Genomic DNA, 24,398 nt, shown 5'->3' with positions numbered 1-24,398 from the left:
CAAGATTAATGTTGTTTCCATTAGATTACAGCCAACCTGTTAGGAACTTGTTGGCTGTCAGTGCTGAAATATAGTCAGGTAATTTTTCTTGGAAGATTTGGATATTAGGTGAACACACAGAGGAGCCAGCTTCATGGAAGAACTTCAGGAATAGTAAACTTTTCTACCTGGCTAGCTGTTAACATTTCATTATTACTGTGAAATTCCCAGATTGCATGGATTAGGCAGAAGGGTTAGCAAAAGGAACGACTGCCAAATGAAAGCTCTCCATCAGACCTTAAGACCTTCAATCAGATTATTTAATGAGTGACATGTGATAGCAGTAAGGCAGAGTAATAGCTGGAGTCTCAAAGTGAATATATGCCAAGTTATTCTATAGAGTTCAAGAACACCTCATAGAGGGAAACTGTTAGAGATCGTTGCTCTACGAGTGACAGTTACATGTGATGGGAAGACTTTAACCTGCTCATTCTAAATAGGTTTGGCCTTGAAACAAAACAAGCAAGCTATAAAAAGTGATTTGTCTCTTCAATATTTATCTTAAACTCTCATACTGAAGCCTTCGTTCATCACTGAAACTTAGGTCTGCTGCTCTCCCTTAAGGAAAATGGTACCAGAGAGCATGAAATATCCCTTGCCTGTGTGTGTGAGTGTGTCTATAGAGGTACATGCACACACTAAGAGCACACTAGAACATGCAGGACAAGAATGGAGAGGAACATGTTTTCTCCTCTGACTGCTCGCAAGAGATCTGCAGCAAAATTAATCCTCTCTCCCAGGTATTTTTGTCTTCTTGGAAGGAAATGCCTCCCACATGTCTTTGTCAAAAGCCTACTGGTCTTACCAGGGAAAACAAGTGACTGTGAGAGGTAAGCAGAGTTTTGCTCTCTTCTTGATGGCATAGCCTGGGTCTGGTGTGTGCCAGTAGTGACAAATGGGAGCATCACTGTTCCCAAGGCTTTGGTGAAGGTTTCAGATGAATGCTGCAGCTGCTGTGGCAATGTTCCCACTTGGCCCCAGGCTTAGTCTTAGTCATTGTGAAATCTTACTGAGGGTTGCTGTCCCTCAGTAGGGGGACAGCTCCTCAGAAGCCACAAAACCTAGGGGTGCACTCCTGCACTCAATAGATATTTTGCTAAGTTTTAGAATTGAAATTATTGCTGCTCATGATTCTTATTTTCACTGAGTCACTGCAGTGTTCCCCACATTTTCAGTTTAGCACCAGATTGGGTTTTTGGCTTTGAATACATTGAAACAGTTAAGCTAGTTAGATGTAGATGCTAGTCCAGATAGAATTGAAACCAGATTTCTGAGGCAAGGAGTCTAAAGTAACAAATTATTGACACATTTCATTACTTCCACTGCAATCTAAAATATTGGACAAATAAATTCACAGCTTAAATTGCTTTTGGAACAAAGGAAGGCCATGAATTCCTTGTAGTCAAACATGATATCTAATCACTCGAGCAACGCTGCTCCGCTTCGAAATGCAGATGTCATCTTTGGATTAGATTTTATACTGGGGGAGGGGGGTTATGAGCAGAATTGGGATGATTTGTTATATAAATGATCTTGGATTACAATCTGACATCTATTGTTGTGTGGTGCAAATACACAGAAAACTTGGCTTCAGTCATCCTGCTCTAATGGCTTAATTGCTATTTTGAACAGAAAATGGTAATGATGTCGACAGATCAAAGTCTTCTCAAAACAAGAATGGGCTCCTTGGACAGGCAAGAGATTTGTAGCCACATTGGATCATTCTATTTACAATTCTTGCAACAATAACTTTATTTCTGTCTGCAAACACACTGCAGATGCAGGTCCCTTCTCCTCTCAACGGCCTCATGTGTCCAGCATCAGGAGGGGCTGGCTTAGCCTGCAGTCCATGTACAGAACAGGATTTCATGCTGCTTTATTACCCCATTTGAGAGTAGGCTTCATGAGAACATTTTCTCACCAGAAGTGGATAGAAATTCAGTGGCTTGCCTAGAGCACCAGAACTTGGTTTTGTGGAAGGGATCTCTCAATGTTTTTCTTCTCATTGAACAAAGGGACAGACTTTCAGGAGGCTGTAGTGAAACTTATCCTTTCCATGGCTATGACAAATTTCATTTCCGTGTGGGTTACTTGACTGAAGGTGTTTGGAATCAGATTAGAGGCAAAAGCAAAGCTGGATATACAGCAAGAGAAGCCTTGCACTGTCTGGAAGTGGAAGAGGACTTCCTGCTACTTTTCACAGTTTTCTAAGTAGTTTTGAGAGCTTCAGGATACAGAGAAGGGAGCTAAGCACACCTGTAGGGGTTGCACAAACAGTAATTGCTTTCCAGAAATGCATTATTTTTTGGAGGAGTTTGAAGAAAATAGTGATTTTCCTTTGGACATTGCTAAAGAAGATACACACACAAACAACAACAAAAAAATCACACGTCCTCCCCCCCCCCCCCCCAAATTTCAGTAAAAAAAAGATAAAACAATTAATCACATTAAGGAATACTTCCACTGCTCATCTGATCACTTCTAGCTTCGTGCAGTTCTGGATTGGGTGAGTTGTTAGAAATGGATTACAGAGACACTAAACCAGGAATGCACTTTTGAACACTAAATCATGACCCTGTGTTACCTAAAATATAGACAGAGAGCAAAACTCTCCTTACTCTCACAGCCCTTTTTCCCCCTGCTTTTGACAAAGGCTGCTGTGAGGTGTGACACCCCGGAGCTAAAGAAAGCTGATTGCTGTCGCTCCATTTTGTCCTATTTGATAGGAAATAATTTGGAGGAGTCAAGACAAAAGTGAAAGTTTTTCAGCTGAAAGATGAAGCAGTTAAATAATTGGTGATATAAATATTTTGTACAGTCTCCTGAGAGATAGTTTGCATATTACTGTCACCTATATTCTCTGTACACAGAGGCATGCATGGGCAAGGGGTTTGCATGCAGGAGACCACCACCCAAACACGGCACTGCTTATTGTAGGCCACCCACACCACCACCACACTGAAGGGACTCTTCACCACCAGCAATGGTTCAGTTAACCTTTGATTAAACACAGGAATCTAAACTATGGAAAGGTCTGAAACCTGACACAGTCCTTTGACACCTCAGTGTCTGTCATTAAAGCTAATCCTGCATTAGGTACTGATTTCTGAAAATGGAATTAAACTACTGTGGTTTTCAGTATTGACCCTTCCATACTACAGATGTAACCCTGCTGTGTTAGGAGACTTCCTGAATTACTGCTTCTCCTTTTAAGTCTGTGTGTTTGTGGAGGAGATATGGGGGGAGAACAAGGGCCAGTGAGCCTAAACTGAGGAAATGAAGTGACTGTCCAAGTGGTAGTGATCCATGGGCCCCAAAAAAATCCCCGGACTGCAAAGTCTGAGCATGCCCTTGTTCCTCCTTTGCTTTTCCACATTCATACAGTGATGCATCAAGGCAGACAGACAGACCTGCTGCTTACTGAGGGTCTTTTAAACTTTGTATTTGGTCTGAACAACACCAATGCCATACCACTGTTTTTAACTTCATCTCTGTGGAGAATGTGCTCCATCTTTTGCTGGTGGGTAGGACCTCCCTATGATGGAGGCCCTGGGAGGATCTGAGAGGCTCACACTTTCAGATAAGCTTTCACTTTAACTACTACATTTCCCCCCCCTTCCTCCTCAACTTTGTTTATCCAAGTTACTAGGAAGAGCTCAGTGGGAACCTCCTGATATTTCCACAACCTGCTGCTCTTTTCCTTGGTGCAAAATCAACCACAGGCAAACACTGTCATGGTTTCATCTTGCAGTGGTTGTGTCTCACCTGGATATATTAAATAAAATAAAGAAGTCATAGTACAGCTCAGCAGCAGATTTCCCCAGCTGAGAATAGCCCAGGCATTGACTGTCCTGCAGAGAGAGCAGTGCAGTGCAGTGGGGAGAGGACATCATCCCATAAATGGGCTGATCTTGGAAGTATGGCAATAGCCTGACCTGAGCAAAGCAAAGCCAACCCTGCTTCTCTTGAGGCTGAACATGAACACTGGTCAGATTCCACAGGTGGCAGTGCCCTCCCCAGCCCTCTCCAAGAAGCCCTGATGCCGCTGGGTACTTGGGTACCCACCAGTCTCTCCCAGTCACAGGCAAACAGTTAGGTGAAATTTAAACAAAACTTTTCTTTTTCCCCAGCAGAAGGTTGTCAATCTGCCTTGCCAGCAAAAACAAGAGGCTTCATTTTGTTTTCTTTGAGCTCCATGATGCATGGGCATGGAGCCCATGAATGACAGCTTAGTCCTTGATGAGTCTTCAAATGGCACCTACTTAACTTTGATCCAAGGCCCTGTAGTGCAGCTGCAGTTCCCTAAAATGAAAGTTAATTTTGCGTGTCTCTCTCCAGTTAAATGTCTGGCTTGTCTTCACAGGGGTCATATGAAGGAACAGCAAAAAAGTCTCAAAATATTACCTGCAAAGGGGCTGTTGAAAGTTTCAGTGTGAGGGGAGGTATGCAGAACCATGCCCATATGTCAGCATTTCTGAAGCATTTCAACAGGCACGTTCCAAAAGGAAAGAAAGGAGACAACTTAAGGAAGCTTCAGTTTAACTGATCAGTGCAAACAAGGAGAGACAGCAAGGTCTGAAAAGACTTCCTCAGGGAAGTGGCCTTTACGGAAGGAGGAAGGCGAACTCTTACCCCTGTCAGTGGAGCTTGTTTCACAGTACTGAAGAGGGCACTGCATTTTGGCAGGGTCCTGATGACTGACTTAGTGCTGTTTAGTGTGCAGCCATTGTTTCTGGTAACAAGATGCAGAGCACTAACTGGAGAAAAATACTGCATAAAGTAACCTCCTATGTCCTGGTGGCATAGCCAGATTATCCCCTCTACGACATTCGTGCCAGAATTTACTCCCTGAGCATGGAAGATTTGTATTGGAACTTTATCTGTTTGAGAACTCATTCGGTGTTTTGGTACAGTTAGTAGGCTGCTCTTCATGTTCCTTCCCAGACAACAGCTTAATCTGGGGATCTGCAGACTCCAGCAGGAGAATCAGACAGGGGTCTGCAGAAAGCAGTTTCCCTGTGTACCCACTGCTGATGCAAGGACCTTGCGTTCTTGTTCTCCCTGCTGCTGTTTTGCTGCTTTGCAAAACAGCCTTGTTGAATATTTCTGACAAAAGGACTGCAGAAAGAAATGTTGGCAGCTAACCTTTTCTGACTTCAGTTTCTGCAGAAAGGAGAATTCTTTCTGTTTTGTCTTAATTTATATTATGTACCAAATTAAAGGCCACAAATCCGAGATCCATTTTGATAGACACTGAACCTGCCCCAAAGTTCTGGGAGATAAAGACACCAATGCAGAAAAGGTGTGCTCAGGGGTACAATTCAGTCCCTACTGAAGCAGCTTGACTATCCATGCAATCACAAATGCTAGTCCTTCTAATGGCTTTACACTAATTCTGTTGTCTGACTTCCCTTGTTTTGCAGTAGCAGTAAGGTTGCTGTGCATTAAGACATTCATTTTTCTTCTGTTCACCAGGTAGTGCTGGTTCTACCTAGACACAAGCATGTGAAAGAATGATGCTGATTTGGGCCCCTTCAGGTACATGTTAGTGATCCTGAAAAGGGTTGTTCAAGTTAGTATGGGATGTGGTGCCTGAGCTCATTCGTGGTGAGAGCTTCATTTGAACTGAAGATGAAGAGCAGGAGGAAGAACATTAGCCTCATTTTCACTACAAGGCCCCAAAGTCTCTGGTCCCATGCAGAGCAAATAAGAACTGAACCAGAGTCCCAGGGCACAGCTGCCATGAAAAATGGCCTTTCAGCTATTACACTCCCCTTCCAAATACAGCTTTTCCTCATGGCACACACACCTTAAGCCCTGTGTTTCTTTACAGCTGAGGTGTTCACACTCACACCTTCACTGCAGCAGGCACCCTCTCTGTTTGGAGCACCTCCTGCACAATGATGAGCAAAATGGTGCTGCCCATCGTGCTTGTGGCCCACTGCTAACCCTATTGCTTCTGGGTTTGTTTCATCTGCATTGATTTGTTCAGTGCTGCTAAGTTCACAGCATTTGAAGCTGAATGTGGACAAAAGGCTGCAGAGAAGGGGATTTCTCCAGCTTTCTAAACATGGATTCATTTCTGGTTTCTGTAAGAAAGTGGCATGGTGTCCCACCAATATCTAAGGTTATCTGCGGCCTTGTGACCTGTAAATCATAACCTCACTGCAGCTCTTGTTGGAACACTGAAAAGTGAAAGGTCAGAGAAATTAGATAGTTTATGTATCGCAGCAGGATTAGCAGCTCAGGCTGCTCTGGAGTCATTAATTTGAACCATCTTATGGTCAGTATCACTCAGGTGCACTCAAGATAAAAAAGAGGAATTCTTGACCTCTTGAAAACACAGAGTATTGTTTGTATTGCTAAGTGTGATTGCAGAGTAAATAAAGGCACCAAAATGAGCTGACTACTTTTGGAGTCAAAAATATATGTATAAAAAAAGGGATGTATTTTCATTTCCTGAAGAATTATTCCTCATGAGTCAAACCCCCTTTGCAGTGCGATGCCTAGACCATGTGCTAAAGCTGGAGTGTGAGAGAGTAGCTAAAGGCTCTCAGGATAGTGCATTACATTTGCTACGTTTGGGTTGGAAGAACAAACTGAACTCTGGCATTTACAACTGCCGAGCTTTTGCCTTGAAGACTTTGAGTTTGGTTCTGGGTTTTGGTTGCTTGTTTTTTTTCTGTTGGGTGAGGGATTTTTTTGGTTGCTTTGGGTTATGTTTTACTTTTTGTTTGCTTGGATTTTTCAAAAACCTAGTTGAATTTCCATTGCAAAAGAGCTTTCCTTTCTTTCCTTCTTTCTCAGGCTTCCTAATACCTGCTCCATCGACATATCTCTGACCTAGTCAAATTGTTATAAGGGCAACAAGGCTTCTCAGGATTATCTGCTGTAGTTCCCCTTGCTTCAGCACCTGTGTTTCTGTCAATACAATTATTTCCCTCAGGGAAGGTCTGTACTTCTACAAAAGCAATGAATTTTTAATCCATTTGGGTTGAACTGAAATCAGTGGGAGCTCAGCACTTTTAAAGTTGAAAGCATGCACCTAAATACAGACTTCATTTGGAGCTTCCATGCTGGACTTCCTTACTGGGTTTAGCAGTCCCTTCAGTCTCCTTTTTCTCAGGTCTTTCACTGCCTGTTCAGTTGATCCTGCTGCTGAACTGATCTTTGGAAAAGTTTCTTTTTGAACCACAGATGGCAGCAGACAGCAGGAACTTCAGCAGACAAGGCTCCTCTGAATCCCCGAGGTGGCAGGATAGGTTTCTTTCCTGTAGGATGAGCTCTCTCTCATTTTCTGGACACATCCAGTGGCTATATAACCTCTGTGCTTTATACATCTACATTATACCTAACTACACCAAAAACACAAGCACTTCTGCTTTCCCCCCCAACCCCACTCTGAGTGATCAGAGTGGTTAATTATCTCTGATGGGTTGAAGATTAGCTCTGAAGCAGAAGCTTTTAAGTGAAAAAAAACCAAACAAACAAATAAAAAAGTACATCACCTATCCAGGAGTCCATTACTGAGAAGCAAACAAACCAGTGGTCTGACAATGCAGCTGAATGAGATCAGGTCTGAGATTTGTAGTTTCTTTTAGATCAGACAATGATTCTAAGTGCAGGCACAAGTGGGCTGCAAAAGGATGGAGATCCACATCTTGCAGTGGAAGAGCAAATATTATCCAAAGCTGATTTATCTACTGGTGGACTCTTGTCTCATGCTTAAAGCATGAACTGTTTCTCAGACATGTTACCAAAAACTTCTCCAAGAAGGAACTGCTTTTCAAGTATTGCTTTAGGTTTTACCAGCTGCCAAGGTACCCCCACTGCACTGCAGATAGCAAATAAAAGCAGAAAGCAAAATGAGTGCACTCTTCCTTCTAGGCTTTGGGGAATTAATATGAATTTGCCACTAATCAAATTACTGACAGATTCCTCTGTATTTCTTCTGATTATCCTCCTTTTCCTGAGTTTTCATTTTTGTCCTTCCTCCACACTCTTTATGTTAGACTGACTTAGTCTCTTGCTAGCCTTGCCTTCAGCTTCCTAATGATTCCATTGCATTCTTAGATATATTACCATATAAAAGTAATTTTCTTACTCTTCCTCAACTGCTTCTCACCTGCCTCAGTGGGAGAAGTCTCTTAAGCCTTCCTTGCTTCAGTTTTCTCCCCTCCTTTTCCTGCTGAGCTAGAACAGATGCCAATGAGGTACTCTTCTGGGGTCTTATTAGGGCTGCTAGTGTTGATCTGGAAATGCATTCATTTTCTGCTTATAGAAGCAAGGCCCACCATGTGGAAAGTGCTCATTTCCCCCTCCATGGCCTTGCAGAGTGACTGTCAAGAAAGGTTCCTTTCCCATAATTGCTGGGGACTGACTTTGCTCTCCCCATGTTGTGGTGGTGCACACAAGCAGCTGTAGGTGCTTGCACCTCTGTTAAGTGCAGTGGGTGCCTTCCTGAAGGCAAGCACTGCCAGCAGTTTGAAAGGAGACAAAAGGGAGCTATCAAAGTGAGAGGAAGTTAAGGAGCATGATGAGTTCTCTCTAGCAGATGTATGGCAACACACTGGTGCTCTAGGTTGCCTCAGTTATGACAAAGGACTGGTTCTAGGCCTTATGTATTTTTAACGTGTCAGTCATTTTTGAGGGTCATATAAACAGTCTCTCTCCATCCACCCTTTAATCTCCTTTCACTGCAGTCACTACTTCAGAAAACTGCACAGACCATTTATTTGGAGAATAAGGTCTTCTCCCAACAGAGATTTTAGCTAGGGAAAGGACAAAGCCTCTCATTTTACAAGATTTTGGATACGTAGTTTCTATTTCATTACCTATTCTTAAAGTTCACGAAGCAGAATACAGCACTTTGGAAAGGATTTTTCCATTTTCAAAGGACTGCCCCCCAGAGCTGTCTTGACATAACCATTAGCAGTATGTCTACACAAAGATCCATACTAAATTGCTCTCTGTGCAGAAATTAAAATGCACACAGGCAACCAAACCCCTCAAAGCATACAAAAGTAAGTAAGACCATAAACTTCTGCTCATAGGAGCAGGAGCCAGGGAGAGTGGGGTTTGGACACTCTGGTGGGAGGAAGGGACTTCCTACACTGTGTGACAGATACAGCACAGGAAATATGGAGCTGCTATGTCTCATGAGTAATCCCTTCAACTCTTCCCTATCTGTTTGCCTTTTCCTCCTCTTTGCTATAATCTCACATCTATCTATCCTTTTTCTTCCTGAGATTACAGTTCCTCTAGAAAAAAAATTAAATATCATTTTGCTTGGCTGTGCCAAACCTTCTTCAGACACAGAGATGCATGTGTGTGCATACCTACCACAGGTCAGAGCCAGGCAACACCAGCAGCAGCAGCTCTATTCAGAACTTACTGCCTTACAAGCTGTCCAGCTCATGTGAAATGCTTGCTGGTACAACTGCAGCAGTCTGGTTGGAAATGATGCTTGATCCTACCTAAAGAGTTAAGCTCTTGTGATTGCAGTTCCAATTTTGTTCTTCCCAAATGAGAAGTTAGTGCAGTGCCAATCCTAAATGAGAGGCATGGTCAGAGCTGTTTTGAGCTGCAGGTGTGCAGAGGAGAAAGTTGTTGTGGTTATAGCAGGAAGGGGTTTTTAAGGAATTGTGTCTTGGGAATCTGTTGAACAAATGATTATAAATGCAGAGGACTTGCTTACTTAGTAGAGCAGTACTTGATGCTAGCTGACTTAGAAAAGTGTGCATTTAAATCACATCTCTAGTCTTAGAAGATATTAGAAGGATCTATATGCTATGGAAAACATCCACTGATTCCTGAAAATGTTGTGTATTCCTGTTGTATAAAACAGGAAGAGATTTGTCTGTGAAGGATGAGCAGTAATGTTAGTCTCACCATTGACCATTGCTTTTTGTAGTATCTTCCAAGACAAGTGACATTTATACTTGAGAGCCCGAAAGAGGGCTACAAGGATGATGAAGGGACTGGAGCACTGCTCTGTGAGGAGAGGCTGAGAGACCTGGGGCTGTTGAGGCTGGAGAGGAGAAGACTGAGAGGGGATCTGATCAATGTCTAAAAATATCTGAGGGCTGGGGGTCAGGAAGGAAGGGACAGGGACAGTCTCCACTCATTTGCACCCTGTGATAGGACAAGAGGCAATGGATGGAAACTATAGGACAGGAGGTATTGAGGTTGAACCTCTTTACTGTAAGGGTCACAGAGCACTGGAGCAGGCTGCCCAGAGAGATTGTGGAGTCTCCTTCTCTGGAGCCTTTCCAGCCCTGTCTGGATGTATGACCTGTGCTGGATTCTATGGTCTGGCAGGGGAGTTGGACTTGAAGATCTCCAGAGGTCTCTTCCAACCCCTAACATCCTCTGATCCTGTGAGGCTGTAATGTGAATCAAATCCAGAAAGACCCTTTCCAGTAACTGCAACTCTTCAGTTCACACAGCACATATATGCTCAACTTCAGGAACAAAGCATGCTTGCATATCCAGCCTAGTGTTCATTTAAAAAGTTAGCTTGGTCTGAATTAGCACAAGGAACAAGTTCCATTAAGCAAAAATTCCTGAAAGAGTGAGGATAAATTGACTACAGGCAGATGTTAAAAGTGATGCCAGTGGTGTTAAAAGGCATACAAATGGAGCAAGAGGCAGTTCTGGCTAAGAGATCAATGGAGCTTTTTCACTGCCATGCAATATGATTGAGTGGATGGTAGCAGAAGACTTCGTAAGGCAAGAGAAACAAGGATCACACTTCTGTTTGTGTCTCTGGCTATGGAATTCAAGAAGCATTTACTTTAAAGTTTGATAGAGAGTTGTAGGGTTTGCACTTAAAATATGAGATACAGTCCCACGATTTTAACCAGGGAAATCAGATAATAAATACTGGAACAGGTATTTGGAAAGTTAGAAAGGCTGATTTCCGGACAAGCTCTAAGCAGGCTTCCTTCTTAGGCTTTGTCTAAATTCATTACTATCTCTTCCAAGGAGCAATAATGGCTTGTGAAAGGTCATCAGCCTGTCAGAGAAAGGCATACTCAAGGCAAAGAAAATCACAGACTCCTCAATTTTTTACAAATGTTTTATTATAAAGGATAGGAAACAAAATTCACATTTGTTGTTGTTTTCAAACCCAGATAAATAATCAGTAACTAACATGCTTTTGACTTTTAGATGTGTTTGGCCTTTTGCAGGAGGCTCTGCAAAAATGACATTCCTCACTCGGAGACCTGCAAAGGTCTAACTCTGGAGAACATGGAGGGAGAAGGACCAGGGAGTTTGCACATAAATGAGGATCACTGAAACACAAACACTCAAACCCGAGACAGAAACAGCTCTGTGAAGCAGCTGCAGAGTAAGGAGGAGTTTGGTAACTTATTCAGCAGAAAACAGCAAATGAACCCTTAGGCTAAGATTATCTCAAATATATATATAAATATATACAAATACACAAACCCAAAGGCCTTCCAAGCAAATACCAAACGGGAACGAACCAGGGAACCCTGCAGGACCTTGTGACCTTTACGAAGGGAGGTTAAAGAAACCCACCCAAGCAGTTTCATCTATTCCATAGACATAAAATGCTAAAGGAAAACAAAACAAAAATCAAACGAAACAAAGCCAAAACAAAATGGGGGAAAAAAGAGGAAAATGTTTTAAAAAAAGAAAGAAATGACTCTGTTGTCATCATCCTCTAGAAAAGGTTCAGATCTTTGCTGCGCCTGATCTCAGCAAGAGTGTGATGAATTCAACGAAGCAGCAAACAGACAAGCAAACCCCTCCCCACGTGCAGGTTTTGCCTGTCCTGTTGGTCCCAGTTCCCTCCATGAGAATGCTACTTTTTGTTTCAGTGGCAGCAGGGTGAACCTTTCCATTTTGTGTACAGCAGAAGCAAAATGACTGCAAACTACCCTCCCAAATCCACTTTATTCCTGTGGCTGCAAATGGGAAGTTTTCTCCACACCCTCGTGGGCCAGCCAGCTAAATTCTCACTTGCAGTTATTGAATTCTATTTTGTCCAACCTCGTGCACCTTGCCCCACGCTGCTGCAACATTTCTCTGCATCAAGATCGCTTGGTAGCAATCTGTAAGAAGCCTTCTAAAGTTCTTTTTAATATTTATATCCTTCTGAGGTTTTGCACCCTGGGCACAGGGCGAGTGCTGCCTGTACAAACGAAGTGAGCGTTGCAGGGAATATAAACATGCTATTTACAAGTTCACAACTTTGTCTTTATTGTCTGTACAGTTCTGAGTAGTTTTGGTTTTGTATAGTTGTAGCTGAAGCACTGTGTAGAGCTGGCATGCTTCTGGTACTCACCACAATGTAATAAACAAGTAAAATACTGATAAATGGCGCACATGCAAGGACACTGTAAAATGAATCCACTGCCTTAAGCTATGCACTTACACAACTTTTATATACCCTAACAGTTTGCCTTCCTGCATACTTTGGATGGAAATATTCCATGCAAAATACCATATTTTCTTTAGGATAACATTTCACATTCTTTAAACCTTCCATTAATTTTCCTACATGACATTCAGACTGCCTTTAATGAAAGGAGAAGAAAAGCCTCAAAACACAGCTACTTTTGTTATCACACTATAAATCCTAGCTCAGGGATTATGCCAATTATCTGATTTACCTCTACAGAGCAACTGAATAATTTATGCTTATCACCCTTATCATTCTTCTTATGTTTGACTCTATTTATGAGAAACATCTCCTTAAAGGATTTAATGAAAAATAATAGTCACACAAATTATTTGACTCTGGCATTAACATAAATCCATCCACCACTCAAATTCAGGTAATTTAAGGAAAATTATATTTGGGGTCATCACCTTGAGTGCTTTAAGATGAGCCTGAATAAAGGTGTATCTGCAATCCTTTTTCATAGGCTGTGCTGCTGGCATTGCACTGCTGAGCATCATTTGACTCAGTAGACTGTGGCTGGCACGTCTCAGTTCCTCCAATTCTGATGCTATTGCTGAGTAATCTGGGACTTGCCTCTTTTATTGAACAAACAAACAAACAAACAGACATCCACTGAGAACCACCATGTTCAAGCAGGATAACTCAATCCAGCTGTTCTCTGGAAAATCATTGCAGTCATCTTCTTCTAAACCATGCCTCCCTCAGTCAGCAGAGTGTGGGGTGACCGCTGGGGAGGTTTTGCAGGCTATAGAGTGATACCAAAGTGACTTTGCATCATCCCTATGTGTTGCTTTCAGGAAGCCCTCCACCTTTTACCTTCAGACTGTGAAAGTGGTGCTGCTGAGGGTAGTGCTGACCTGGTTTAGTGCAGGATTCCCTGAAGAATGCCTTTAGAAGTCCAAGGGCCGAATCATCATGGTGGTGGAGCGCAGGGAGTAGCTGGGGCCTTTGAAGTAATGCCACTTGATGCCATTGAGCTTTCCGTGGTTTTGCCCAGCTGTGTAGAACATCCCATTGAGATTGGAGGGGCCACAGGCATCAAACCACCACCCTGAAATCATTAAGACAAATAAACTGCAAACAAACTGTTTTGTAGGCTCAGCTGAATAGGAAGTTCTGATACCCCAGGCCCATAAACACTGCTGATGTGATGGCAGTGAGAGCATCTTCCTCTTTTCCTTTTTTGTACCACTCTCTAGCCAGCAGTGCTGGAGAAAGCACAGTTTTATTTAGAGGAGGACAAGTATTTAACTGCTAACTCATTCTGTTTTCAAATACAGCATGAAATGAGAATAAGAACAACAAAGATAAATGAACTGCTTAGTGTGTTTAAGCAGTATCACCATTTGCCCCTTTCATGTAAACCTCTGAAAAAGACCTACAATTCCTACTTATTTTTCATGATGTCACTTGTTTGGGTTTTTGAGTGACAGGGTTGGGGGTTGTGGAGTCTCTGGAGATATTCAAGACCCACCAGGACGTGTTCCTCTGTGGTCTGCTCTAGGTGACCCTGCTCTGGCAGGGGAGTTGGACTGGATGAGCTTTCGAGGTCCCTTCCAGCCCCTAACATTGTGTGAGTCTGTGATTCCATGCAGCATGGTTGTGCTGAGCTTTTGCCTTCATGAACGAAGGCAAATAAGATCATAAAGACCGGGTGGCAGCTTTTGCTTTTGGTGCTTCAATGGCAGTTGAAGAGTTGTTCCAGCCTGCAGGTGACAGCACTGTAGTGTGCCCAGGCCCACCTGCAAGCCTTGGTGGCAAACTGGTTACCAGGCTAGTCACTACTGAATTCTGCAGCCATCTCTGTAGACTGAAATGTGGAACTGCAAATTTTCAGTGTGTTTCCCACTCTGACTTCTGGAAATGGAATTAAACTGTGAGCAGTTCCTCTTCAACAGCATGCACTAGCCTAGGGAATCCTCTGAACTCATCATATTCAGGGTCACTCTTTTATCTACCTATAACAAATGTATTGTAGGAAGGTATTTTAAACCATGCCTTACTACTACTGACCTGGTATTGACCATGACTGACCTCCACATCCAGTGCTTACCCTGTCCTTTGTATTCAGATCCATGTAATTTATGTTTCTTGTCTTGCAAAGTAATTCCTCAGATTTTGGCTAATACTTAGTGGGCTTTTTTAGAAATAACACTTCATAATGAAATCTTGAGGGAAGAATTTATGCCAGACAAATCCTGGCAAACTCCTATTTTGATACGATTGACCTCCCTTTGATTACGATGCTATACCTAAGGGGGCAATAACCACGGAAAGAGAAAGTTGTGTAGCTGATGTTTTACTGTAACCAGAGTGTAATCTTGTAGGAACCCAAGACAAAGCTAAACAGGGAAAAATCTAATCCTCATTTTTCAAAACTGGAACACAGATGCAGCTGGGGTCTGTTTATGGTCTTGGGATGAAGACATGGCAAGCTGTCTGAGTTACCATTTCATCTTAAAGGAGCAGTAACAGATGCCTCAAAGGCCTTTCTGAGGTTTTTGAGGAGTTTTTCAGTGGTGCCCTACAAAACCTATGCTAAAAATGGAACGAAGAAACATAGAAATGTGTCGATGTTTTCTGAGGATCTGCCCAAATCTTTCATAATAAATTCCCTCCAAATTCAAAGTGTGTTTTAATGAGCATCTTTCCAAAATGATTTCCTTCCCCTGCTGTACTGTTCTTCTTAGTGAGACACTGAATTTTCAGAGAGATGTTTCCTAATACTACATGAAAGTGTTTGGCTTATTTTCTCTAATTTGGGGTTTGGGGTGTTGTTTGTTTGTTTTTTCTGGTTTTTGTTTTGCTGTTATTTAGTTGCTGTTGCTGTTGTTGTTTTCATAATGGTTTTCTGTAGTCACAAGTGTCATTTTTCATATGGTAGAATCTTCTTGTCCAAAGCAGCATTTAAAAGGCTTTTGCATGCCAAAGCTAACAGCTTTCCTTTCCTGGCAAGCTGTATGAATTGTAATTATGCACAGATATATGTAAAATTTGTTGTCAGTACCTCAGTAGTCATAAATTAATGAGGGTACTGTAAGTGTAGCCTGCACTGGGAACTAATTGTTAATGGCTGCTTGTGTTTGCTGAGAGGTTCTTAGTTGTTTTTCACACATTCAAAGACGAGGTGTCTAAACTCATCACATTTGACTGCAGATTTTTCCTTCAAACACACACACACACACCTGTGCTTTCCCTCCTGAGTACACTGAATGGCTCCAAATGCAGTCAGATCAATACAATCCATTCAAATAAGACCCAAAGTGTGTTTGAATAGTACCTTTGTATGGTTTTCTTGGATAAATGGAACCTATGAAAACCCAGTATTTATTTCTAGCCCTTTGGGTTTGCCCATAAAATGTAGTGCATTTGGCAACAAAGCCAAGAGACTCAAATAGCCTTCAGTGTTCAGAAGATTTTACATTTAGTTTATGAAAGATTTCAACATTTCTGCCATTCTGTACTTTACAGTTAGATGACTTTGCATGGGTAACTTCTCAGCTGGAAGACTGGATGCAGATTTGGCTGACACTTAAAGCTGTATGTGGAGCCGCTGGACAAAGTCTGAATGTGAGAGGAAGTATTTAGAGTTATTTAGTCCAGAATCCAGCAGACAGATTGCCAACAGTCAGAAATGAAAAGCTGTTGAAAAAGGGCAGCTCTTCAAAGAAATGTGAAAGCATGGTCTCTTCTCTCCAGTGATGGAGGATAAGACGAGATGGAACACACAAATTGCTATAGGCGCAGTTTAGTCAACAAGCTGAACTTGCTTAGAGTAAGTGTAGCCAAACTCAGTAACAGATGATACTGTGGGAACAAATGCCTATCACTGGGAATCTTGAACAGCAGGACAGAAACAAAGAGGTAGACTCTGTCTTTGACCCCTAGAAGTAATTTTCAGGCCTATGTTCTTTTATTTGCTGACTGTTGAGCTGCCTAGACTACCACTTGACATCCTGAGGATTAAAATTAGAATCCAGATGTTACAAAATAAAATGAAAAGCTATTTGTTTTCTGTAATAAGTGGATAGCACATTCCTCTTTATAAGGATCTTTTGGGTTTGTGGTAAAAATAGCATGAAGCTTGCAGACTGGTGATCATGTTCTCACCTAAATATATCAATAGACTGATTCTTCAGTTACTCACTTCTCGGTGTTTTCCTAATCCTTTATTCCTGCTGTCCACACTCACCCCTGGCATAGCAACATAGCAACAATCTTGTTAACAGTGTGAAGTAGTCATATGCCTAATGCAATATCTCTAACATTTCTAGCATCAATCAATATTCCAATTGCTTGGGCAATACAATTGATACTTCATGAATGGTGTTTTCTGTGTAACTTCTTGATGAAAGCAGCAATGTCCATAAACCCTAAAAACTGATGTTTTCATATGTAAGCAGATACTTCTAAGTGTGTTGAGGTTGCCACATTCAAAGTGTTTGTTTCAAACAAACTGTAAGAGAAACTGACTGGAGAATGTACAGGCAGGTTTCTATACTCAGCCAGGAACTTCCCTTCAAGTCATGACATGAATGCTCCATTCCATTCTTACCAGAGACTCACAAAATCCACCACTTGGAGGAAAAAACCAGTGAAACAACAGGTAATGAGTGCACCACTGGCCAAGATGTTCATTCAGCAGTCTCTCACTTATTAGATGAGAAATACATTGAGGATTACCAAATACATGGGAACTGTATCTGTCTTGGGAAGCCTCTGAGGTGCAAGATACTGGGAAAATACTCAGGGGAAGTACAATTTATTTGCATTGTTCTTATGCCTGCACTGAGGCATCTGCTGTGAACTGCTGTCAGAGACAGGGGACTGCAGCTGGATAGATGTCTGCTTCCAGTGAAATAAAACAAATTATTTCAATGTCTCTCTGTTACTGCATTCTAGAAAGACACCTAGGAAGTCTCTCTGTTGCTTTATGAAGCTATTTCAGAGATCAGAATTTTAGTAACATTCTTGTCTCACACCTGCAGAAAGGTAAATGCCTTTGAGAGCATCTCAGGCTGCAGCCAATGCAAGACAAAGCAAATAACCTGAAGACTCTTTGGCTATGGGCCAAGGTACTATAAATCATTTTCCAGTGACTGAGACAATTGCACAAACAATTTCTGGGGCTCAGCTGTTAGGTGCTGTCCTGGTCAGAGGCTCTAACTTGGCCACAAATCTGGTCCAGAGGTGTTAAGTGTTCTTGTACTGGAAATCTATGTGAAGTGCCTTGGGCATCTACTGAGTGCTTCCTTCTGGTGATGTGCTGTTCCCTGCCAAGAGCTGTGCATGTAGCTCACTGGGCTGCTCTTCAGCATACTGCTGGACATGACATGGAGATACTGACACGGAGGTATTGACATGGAGATACGACCTTTCCTTCAGCTGGCTGGCCTGAGGCATTGCAGCAGCTCTCAGCAGGTGTTTTCATGACAGCAGCATTTTGCACTATTTTGACACATTAAGTTTGAGTGAATAAATTGCTTCAATAAACCAACCATGCTCAACTTAGATCTTCCAAGGCACCAAAAAACAGCTACCACGTTTGACTACCTTGTAAAGCTCACAGGGACTAAGAGCCCAGATAATCCATGTACTTTTGAAGCCATTCCCTAAAATCCACATTAAGGTTGAGTCAAGTAGCACAGCATGGCTCCTGAAAACAGACACACATGTACCAAACTCTGCTACTGGATTTTTATCCCAATATTTCATTTCTTGTTCTGAGGAAGAGGGAGGAAAGGAAAAGAGAATAATAGTTTTGATACAGCCCAAATAAAACTGACAGCTGGTAAGATCTCAGAGAGAAATGTGTGTTTTCCTTACACTTTCATTTTCAGCCTTGGCTATAACCATATCACAGTCTCGAGCTTCAGCTTATCTCAGCCTTTATTCTTGACATAAATGTATTCAGTTCACCTCGCAGAGATAACAGGCTCACCCAAGCTGTCAAGATAGCTAGAGACTTGCCTGCAGATTTCATATCATTCATCATTAAAGAGCTCTCTCTGATGCTGCCAAAACTAAAAGAGTCTGATATCTTTGGGAAGAAAAAGAGGTTTTCCAAAACCTGTTATCATTGCTACTTTTCTTTATTGGCCGTGGTCTGTAGCACAGAACTGCAATCCCCCCACTAAACAAAGGGCTTGGTGCCTAATTCAATTTTCTGATATTTCTCAGGGAGTGAGGAAGACATTTCAAGGAGCAAAGCATGGCAGAGTGTTTGAGGAGAACTCTAGAATGATTAAAATATTTCTCTTCTTGAAGAACTACATCTTACTCAGTGCTGTACAGCCTCTCCAAGAGACTAGCACTCAGAGTCCAGTCCAAAAGGCTGGGCTCAGCTATCTCCAAAGGCTAACTGCATCTCCTTTCATTCTGCAGTGATTTGTTCTGTTTTGTGGTTTTCTCAGACTCAGTAATTCTCCCCCTTCGTCCTTATTCCTTTCCTTTGCTACCATACAGTCCAGTATGGGGATTTCCTATTGATTTACAGGACTGCTGCAGCAAAATATATGTGAACCTTGTGGAGTGGTTGTTCCACTGACCTTAGCAAGGCAGTGACCTGCCATAGATGTCAGGGCAGGAAAATAAACAAAATCCTTGGCTCCCAGAACTTGCTGTCTGGGAGCAGAAGTGTTTCCAGGCAGCTCGGATGCATGAATGAGTCTGCACTTCAGCACAGACACAACTCACATTTAGGAGCTTTTCATTAGACTCTGGCATGCCCTGGAAGTAAGAAGCTTTAGCATTTCCCCCTACACAGACAGGCCAACAGTTTTAACTAAAATAAACCATAGGCATATTAACCATTCTCTTATCCAGAACTACCTGGTGAGCTTCTGTTCGATAGAAATGGGAAGGCACTGTGTGGTCCTCCCTCTCATGGAGGAAGTGTCCAGTGCTGACTTTGAATATGGTATCACTAGTGTAAGGCAGAAAGGTTGGGAAGCTGGCTGCCTGAAGACTTTCCCAAAGGAGTCATTTCCAATTGGCAAAAGAGAATTAGGAGCTAAGCTGTGTGTTTGCTATAGGTTCCCAGCGACAAGAATGTAGCTTCTGGTAGCAGCTGATAGCTTTAGAGGCTCATCCATGCTTGAATGTGGCCTGAGCTGGATTCAGTCAGGGTGCCAGTAACCACAAATGATATCAATGTAACAGTCTGATCCAAAATGCTGAACAATTTGTATGTAACAGGAAAGTCAGAAATCACTGAGGGGAGCCTCCGAAGATCAGACGTGAGGACAAGGGCTTTTCCTGGCCATACAGTCAATGAACCAAAGAATAACTTTCTGCTCTAATGTGGTATCCTAGAGACAAAAATGAGCTTGCCCATGTAGGAACCTGAAATAAGCAGTTTGGCAGAGCTTTAAGTGTCTTTATTGGGAGATAATCTCAGAAATTACTTCTCTGAATTAGAGAGAACAAGCATCAGTCATATGCACTACACTTGCTGGCAGTCACATTGACCTGGTGCTTTAAACCATCCCAGTGTAACCTCTCTGCTCTCCCCAACCTCAGCTCTTCTCTCTTTGCTTCCTCAGCTTGACTCAGCTCACTAAAAATCCATTTAAAATCTTCCAGAACAGCTAAGTGCCACAATTTGAACAAGGGTCACAGGTCTAGCCATTCACAGGTGAGTGAACTGACCATTGCACTGATTTTGTACATAAGAGTTTATGTATTATGCTCACGTAAGACAGACAGCTGAATCATTATAGTTATGGATCACACCCTTACATGAAATCGATAATGTATTGCAAGTTCAGATTCTGATTGCTTTTAGAGAGTACTTTCAAATATCCAGTTCCCTGCATTTTCTTTCTTCTTCTTCTTTCTCTTTTTTTCTGGCTGATTCTTCCATTTTCCACAAAGTTATTTTCTCCTTCTGAGTGTCTTAGCTTCTTCTCTCTTTCTTTGCCTTTCTTGCCTTAACAATAACTCTAACTTACGAATTCCCCTTTGACACTTGCAACAGCTGCAGTGCAAAAATATACTGACTGCCTCTCTGTGTAATCCCTTCCCTGCTGATAGGAATCTTGAGGTATTGGCACCACCACAATGAGTATATACAGAAAAGAGTAGGTGCAATAATAATGAAGAGAGTTTTCACACAGTGCTTACACATCCGTGAATGCAACTTCATCCATGGCTGCGTTAGGAAAACAGAGTAACTTCCTAGCACGGTACAGCATATTTCCAGCTCGGTACTCACCTCCAGTCAGCATGAGAGCACATTTACACATGCAGTTGTCGTTGTCAGCATCTTTCGTACTGAATTCAGCACCATGCAGGATCAGACTGCTCTGCTTTCCAGCCGTCCCACTGTGACCTTTTAAATAGAGTCTGGAACAGCAAGAGAAAACACTGTGTGTCACCAAAAAGAAAAAGAACACATCCACATCCATTTCCTCAGCAGGTTTGCCTCCTATGAAGTACATCCAGACAATTCAGAAATGTCTTGTGTTTTGACTCGATCTCTTTGTTGCTTCAGGTGTAGCATGGGGACGTTCAGGGCCCTGCAGTGCATCTATAGCAGCACATCATCTGCGCCTGAGAGCAGAACTGAGTACAAGGATCTGCCCTGGAAAACAAAATGAAGGGGACAAGGCTTGCAACGGGCTGCCCAGGGCAGTGGTGGAGTCACCAGCCCTGGAGGGGTTGAAAAGCTTTGTCTATGTCATGCTGAGGGCCATGGTTTAGGTGAGCTGGCAGTGTTGGGGTGATGGTTGGGCTAGATGATCTTACAGGTCTGTTCTAACCAAAATGGTTCTATGATTCTGAGTCCAAGACAGAAAAGAGAATGAGGAGAGAAGCTCAGAGATCTGGAATGCCTTGCTAGAAAAAACTGAGTACTTGAGGAGCTGGTCTCCTTGCTGTGGCACAGAACCAGCACTCCCAGTTGACAGCAGCCATGTTATTAATCCCTGGGCTCCAAAGAGGATTTCAGCAGTTTCCGAATTCTTAATTCTACCAGCTACAGCACAAGCCAGGAGCCCGGCTCTGCCAAAGCTGTCTCTGAGTGATGAATGGAGAATAACTTTGGAGCTCAAGCCACAAAAGCCTTCATGTTTTGCAGTGCTAAATAACCCTTTTCTTAAGCAGCATTGTCAACCAGTCAAACTATGAGCTAGAAGCCTGAGCACAGATCCAGTAAGCAAAAGGGCATTTATAGTGCTCAGAGCTCTAATGCCCAAAGACAGGCACGTCAGCTGCAGGGATGCTGAAGGGCATCTGTCCCAGCAGGGAAATATTGGGAACCTGGGCACATCTGACCTAAGTTCAGAATTGCAGTTATGTGCACAGGGGAGGGGAGGGTCATTGCATTATGTTACTGTCCAATTACAGTGGCAATTAACCCATAACTGCCTTGTTACTCTATCAAAGGATGCTTGGTTTAGACAAGATTACCCTGAGAGTCATCTTTGCTCATGTTCCTTTCTCCTTCCCTTACAAAGAAAAGGTTGGCATTTGTCCTATCTTCATTTATTGGACTTCTGCCTCATTTTGCAAGCTGTGCCTAATTAAAAAATAAATTCAAAAAATTATTTTGTTTTCAGAACAAAATAAACTTCCCTGAGATTGTGTTGATAGAAAAATTCCTTTGCCAGGTGATCTCTGCAGTGGGGTTTTAGATGGCCATACTGCTGGACATGGACACTGTCTCAGCAACGCCAAGGCTCGCAGGAGTCTCATGAAGTCAGTTCAAAAAGCAAATGCTGTTTGCTTCAGTCCGAAAGACAACATTAGCCAGGTCATTTGATCAGCAATCACTACAATCACAACACTGTAAAACCCACTTAGTCCAATAAAACCCCGACCATATAATGTAAGAAAACAATAAAGGAATTAATAATACTTGGTGTACAATGTTTTCCCCAAAGGGGAAGGGCATTAGGAAATACTGCAGAGAGAGGTCTTCAAATTCCCACCTCCCTTTTGTGCCTCTCTGCAGGCTAAAATGTCTCTGCTGCCTGCTCATTTTCTGATCACTCCTCAAGGGAGAGGCTGTTAATCTCGGTGAAAGGGATCAGGGATCACTGAATAAAATGGGAGCAGAGGGGTCATAATCCTACACCCAGAACTGCCTATTCTGAGCCTTCTCCTCATGGGTTTTCCATTTTTAACTAGCTTAATAGGAGTAGAGGGTAACTACATGTCAGTTCTTCTAACCTGCTGGTCACCACATAGCCTTGTGTGGCAATACACCTGCACAGGTAAGTGCAGACTGCCTGTCTCACTGCCTGTCCTCCACCTTAGGCAAGTGGGAAGCATCTTTGTTTTGACAAACCATATGACTGCCATTGTTTGTCCTCTAGCTTTGAAACAGTTGAGGAAGGATTGAACTGGCATCATCCATCTGATGCACACTTGCATCAAAACATTAGCCAGCTTGAGTTTGTGAAATGAAACCCACACTCACTAAAGATGCTGAGTTCAGCAGAGTTTTATGAGTTGTGGTCAATTAATTCCATTTATAATGATTTTTAGGTGATTAAGTCCCTTTGTGAACCAAAGTCCACTGGTCTGCAACCATTTAGGAGGACAGAGAAGGTTACTCTTTCAGTTCTAGACAGTAATTGTAATAATACCAAGTGAAAACCAACAACACCTGCACCAAAAGCCTAAAATAAGCACAAACCTGGATAGTTGCTTTATTTCAACTTCAGAGTTTTCTCAAGAAAGCTTGGATTAATTATTTGAGGGTCATAAATCATCTGCCTTTTCAAGGAATAAAACATGATGTCTACTCAAGTAATACTAAATGTTGTTGGCTCCTTGTAAAGTTTCCCAGTGTGCCTTTTCCTGTTACACAACTGCATGAGGTCTCCCCATGGTAGCAGCTGTCCTTGAACAGAGAAAGCACCTCTGTAATAAAGACATCTCCCAAAGACTTCATGATGGCTAATGTGTTTTGAACAGGAGATAAAATCTAAGTAATCATGCTAGAGAAAAACTGCTCTCTCTGAGGTTGGACTTAAACTGCCTGCCAAAATGCTGTTAAACATGGAACTGAACATAATGTGGTAATTATCTGGCAAGCCAAACCCTGGTATTCAACTATTCCATCATTTAATACTCCCACTAAGAGATAAAGAGAAACATCAAGAAAGATCTTGAGGTGCTGGAGCAGCTCCAGAGGAGAGTCACCAGACTGGGGAAGGGACTAGAGGGAAATTCTGGTGAGGAGAAGCTGAGGGAGCTGGGGGTGTTTAGCCTGGAGAAGTGAGACTCAGGGGGGACCTTATCACACTCCCCAGCTGCCTGAAGGGAAGCCAAGGTAAGGTGAGGGTCAGGCTCTTCTCCCAGGAAACTTGTGACAAGACAGGAGGGCATGGCCTGAAGCTGAACCAGGGGAGGCTTAGGTTGGATGTTAGGAAAGGGGAATCAGACACAGGAATGTGCTGCCCAGGGAGGTGGTGGAGTCGCTGTCCCTGGAGGTGTTTAAGGCAAGATTTGATGTGCCATTTAGTGCCATGGTCTGGTCGAGGTGGTGGTGGTAGGTCATAGGCTGGGCTTGATGACCTCAGAGGTTTATTCCAGCTTCAATAATTCTGTGGTTCTGTGAACCTTTGTGTGTACAGAACTGTACATTCAGTGGAAAGTCCATCTCTGTGTTGGAGAGGGAGCATGGGCCACCTGTGGTGATCGTGGAGACCCCCATGAGTTTTAATTGGCCTGAGTTGCAGAGCAGAAGTTGTCTGTCTGTGCTTTTGTCCAGGTTACAGCCTGGGCACCCACCTGCATCCTTTATCTTTGATAAGAAACAAAGCTTCTTCTTAAAAATACCATACATGTCCAGGGAAAAAATAAATAAATGTTGATTTAGGTTTTATTAAGGTAGTTTCCTAATGAAAACAAACAAAAGTAAACCAAACCTGAATAGCTCACCATAAATCAAAATCAGTTAACTAGCACCAAC

At 42.5% G+C, this 24,398-nt stretch overlaps 1 protein-coding gene across 1 annotated transcript in view; it reads right to left on the bottom strand.

The window, feature by feature from the left end:
• Positions 1-12,102: 12,102 nt before the first annotated feature.
• Positions 12,103-24,398, bottom strand: part of ANGPT1 (angiopoietin 1) — a 130,197-nt gene continuing 117,901 nt past the window's right edge. The window contains exons 8-9 of the mRNA XM_009898190.2: positions 20,691-20,821; positions 12,103-13,526 (exon numbers count right to left, since the gene is read on the bottom strand). Of these exons, the coding sequence (XP_009896492.1) occupies positions 13,366-13,526; positions 20,691-20,821 (292 nt within the window). The 3' untranslated portion in view covers positions 12,103-13,365. The remainder of the gene's footprint in view (positions 13,527-20,690; positions 20,822-24,398) is intronic.

Source organism: Dryobates pubescens, chromosome 14 (assembly GCF_014839835.1).
Source record: "Dryobates pubescens isolate bDryPub1 chromosome 14, bDryPub1.pri, whole genome shotgun sequence".
In the NCBI taxonomy this organism is placed as follows: domain Eukaryota; kingdom Metazoa; phylum Chordata; class Aves; order Piciformes; family Picidae; genus Dryobates; species Dryobates pubescens.
This window is presented reverse-complemented; position numbering and strand designations above follow the sequence as displayed.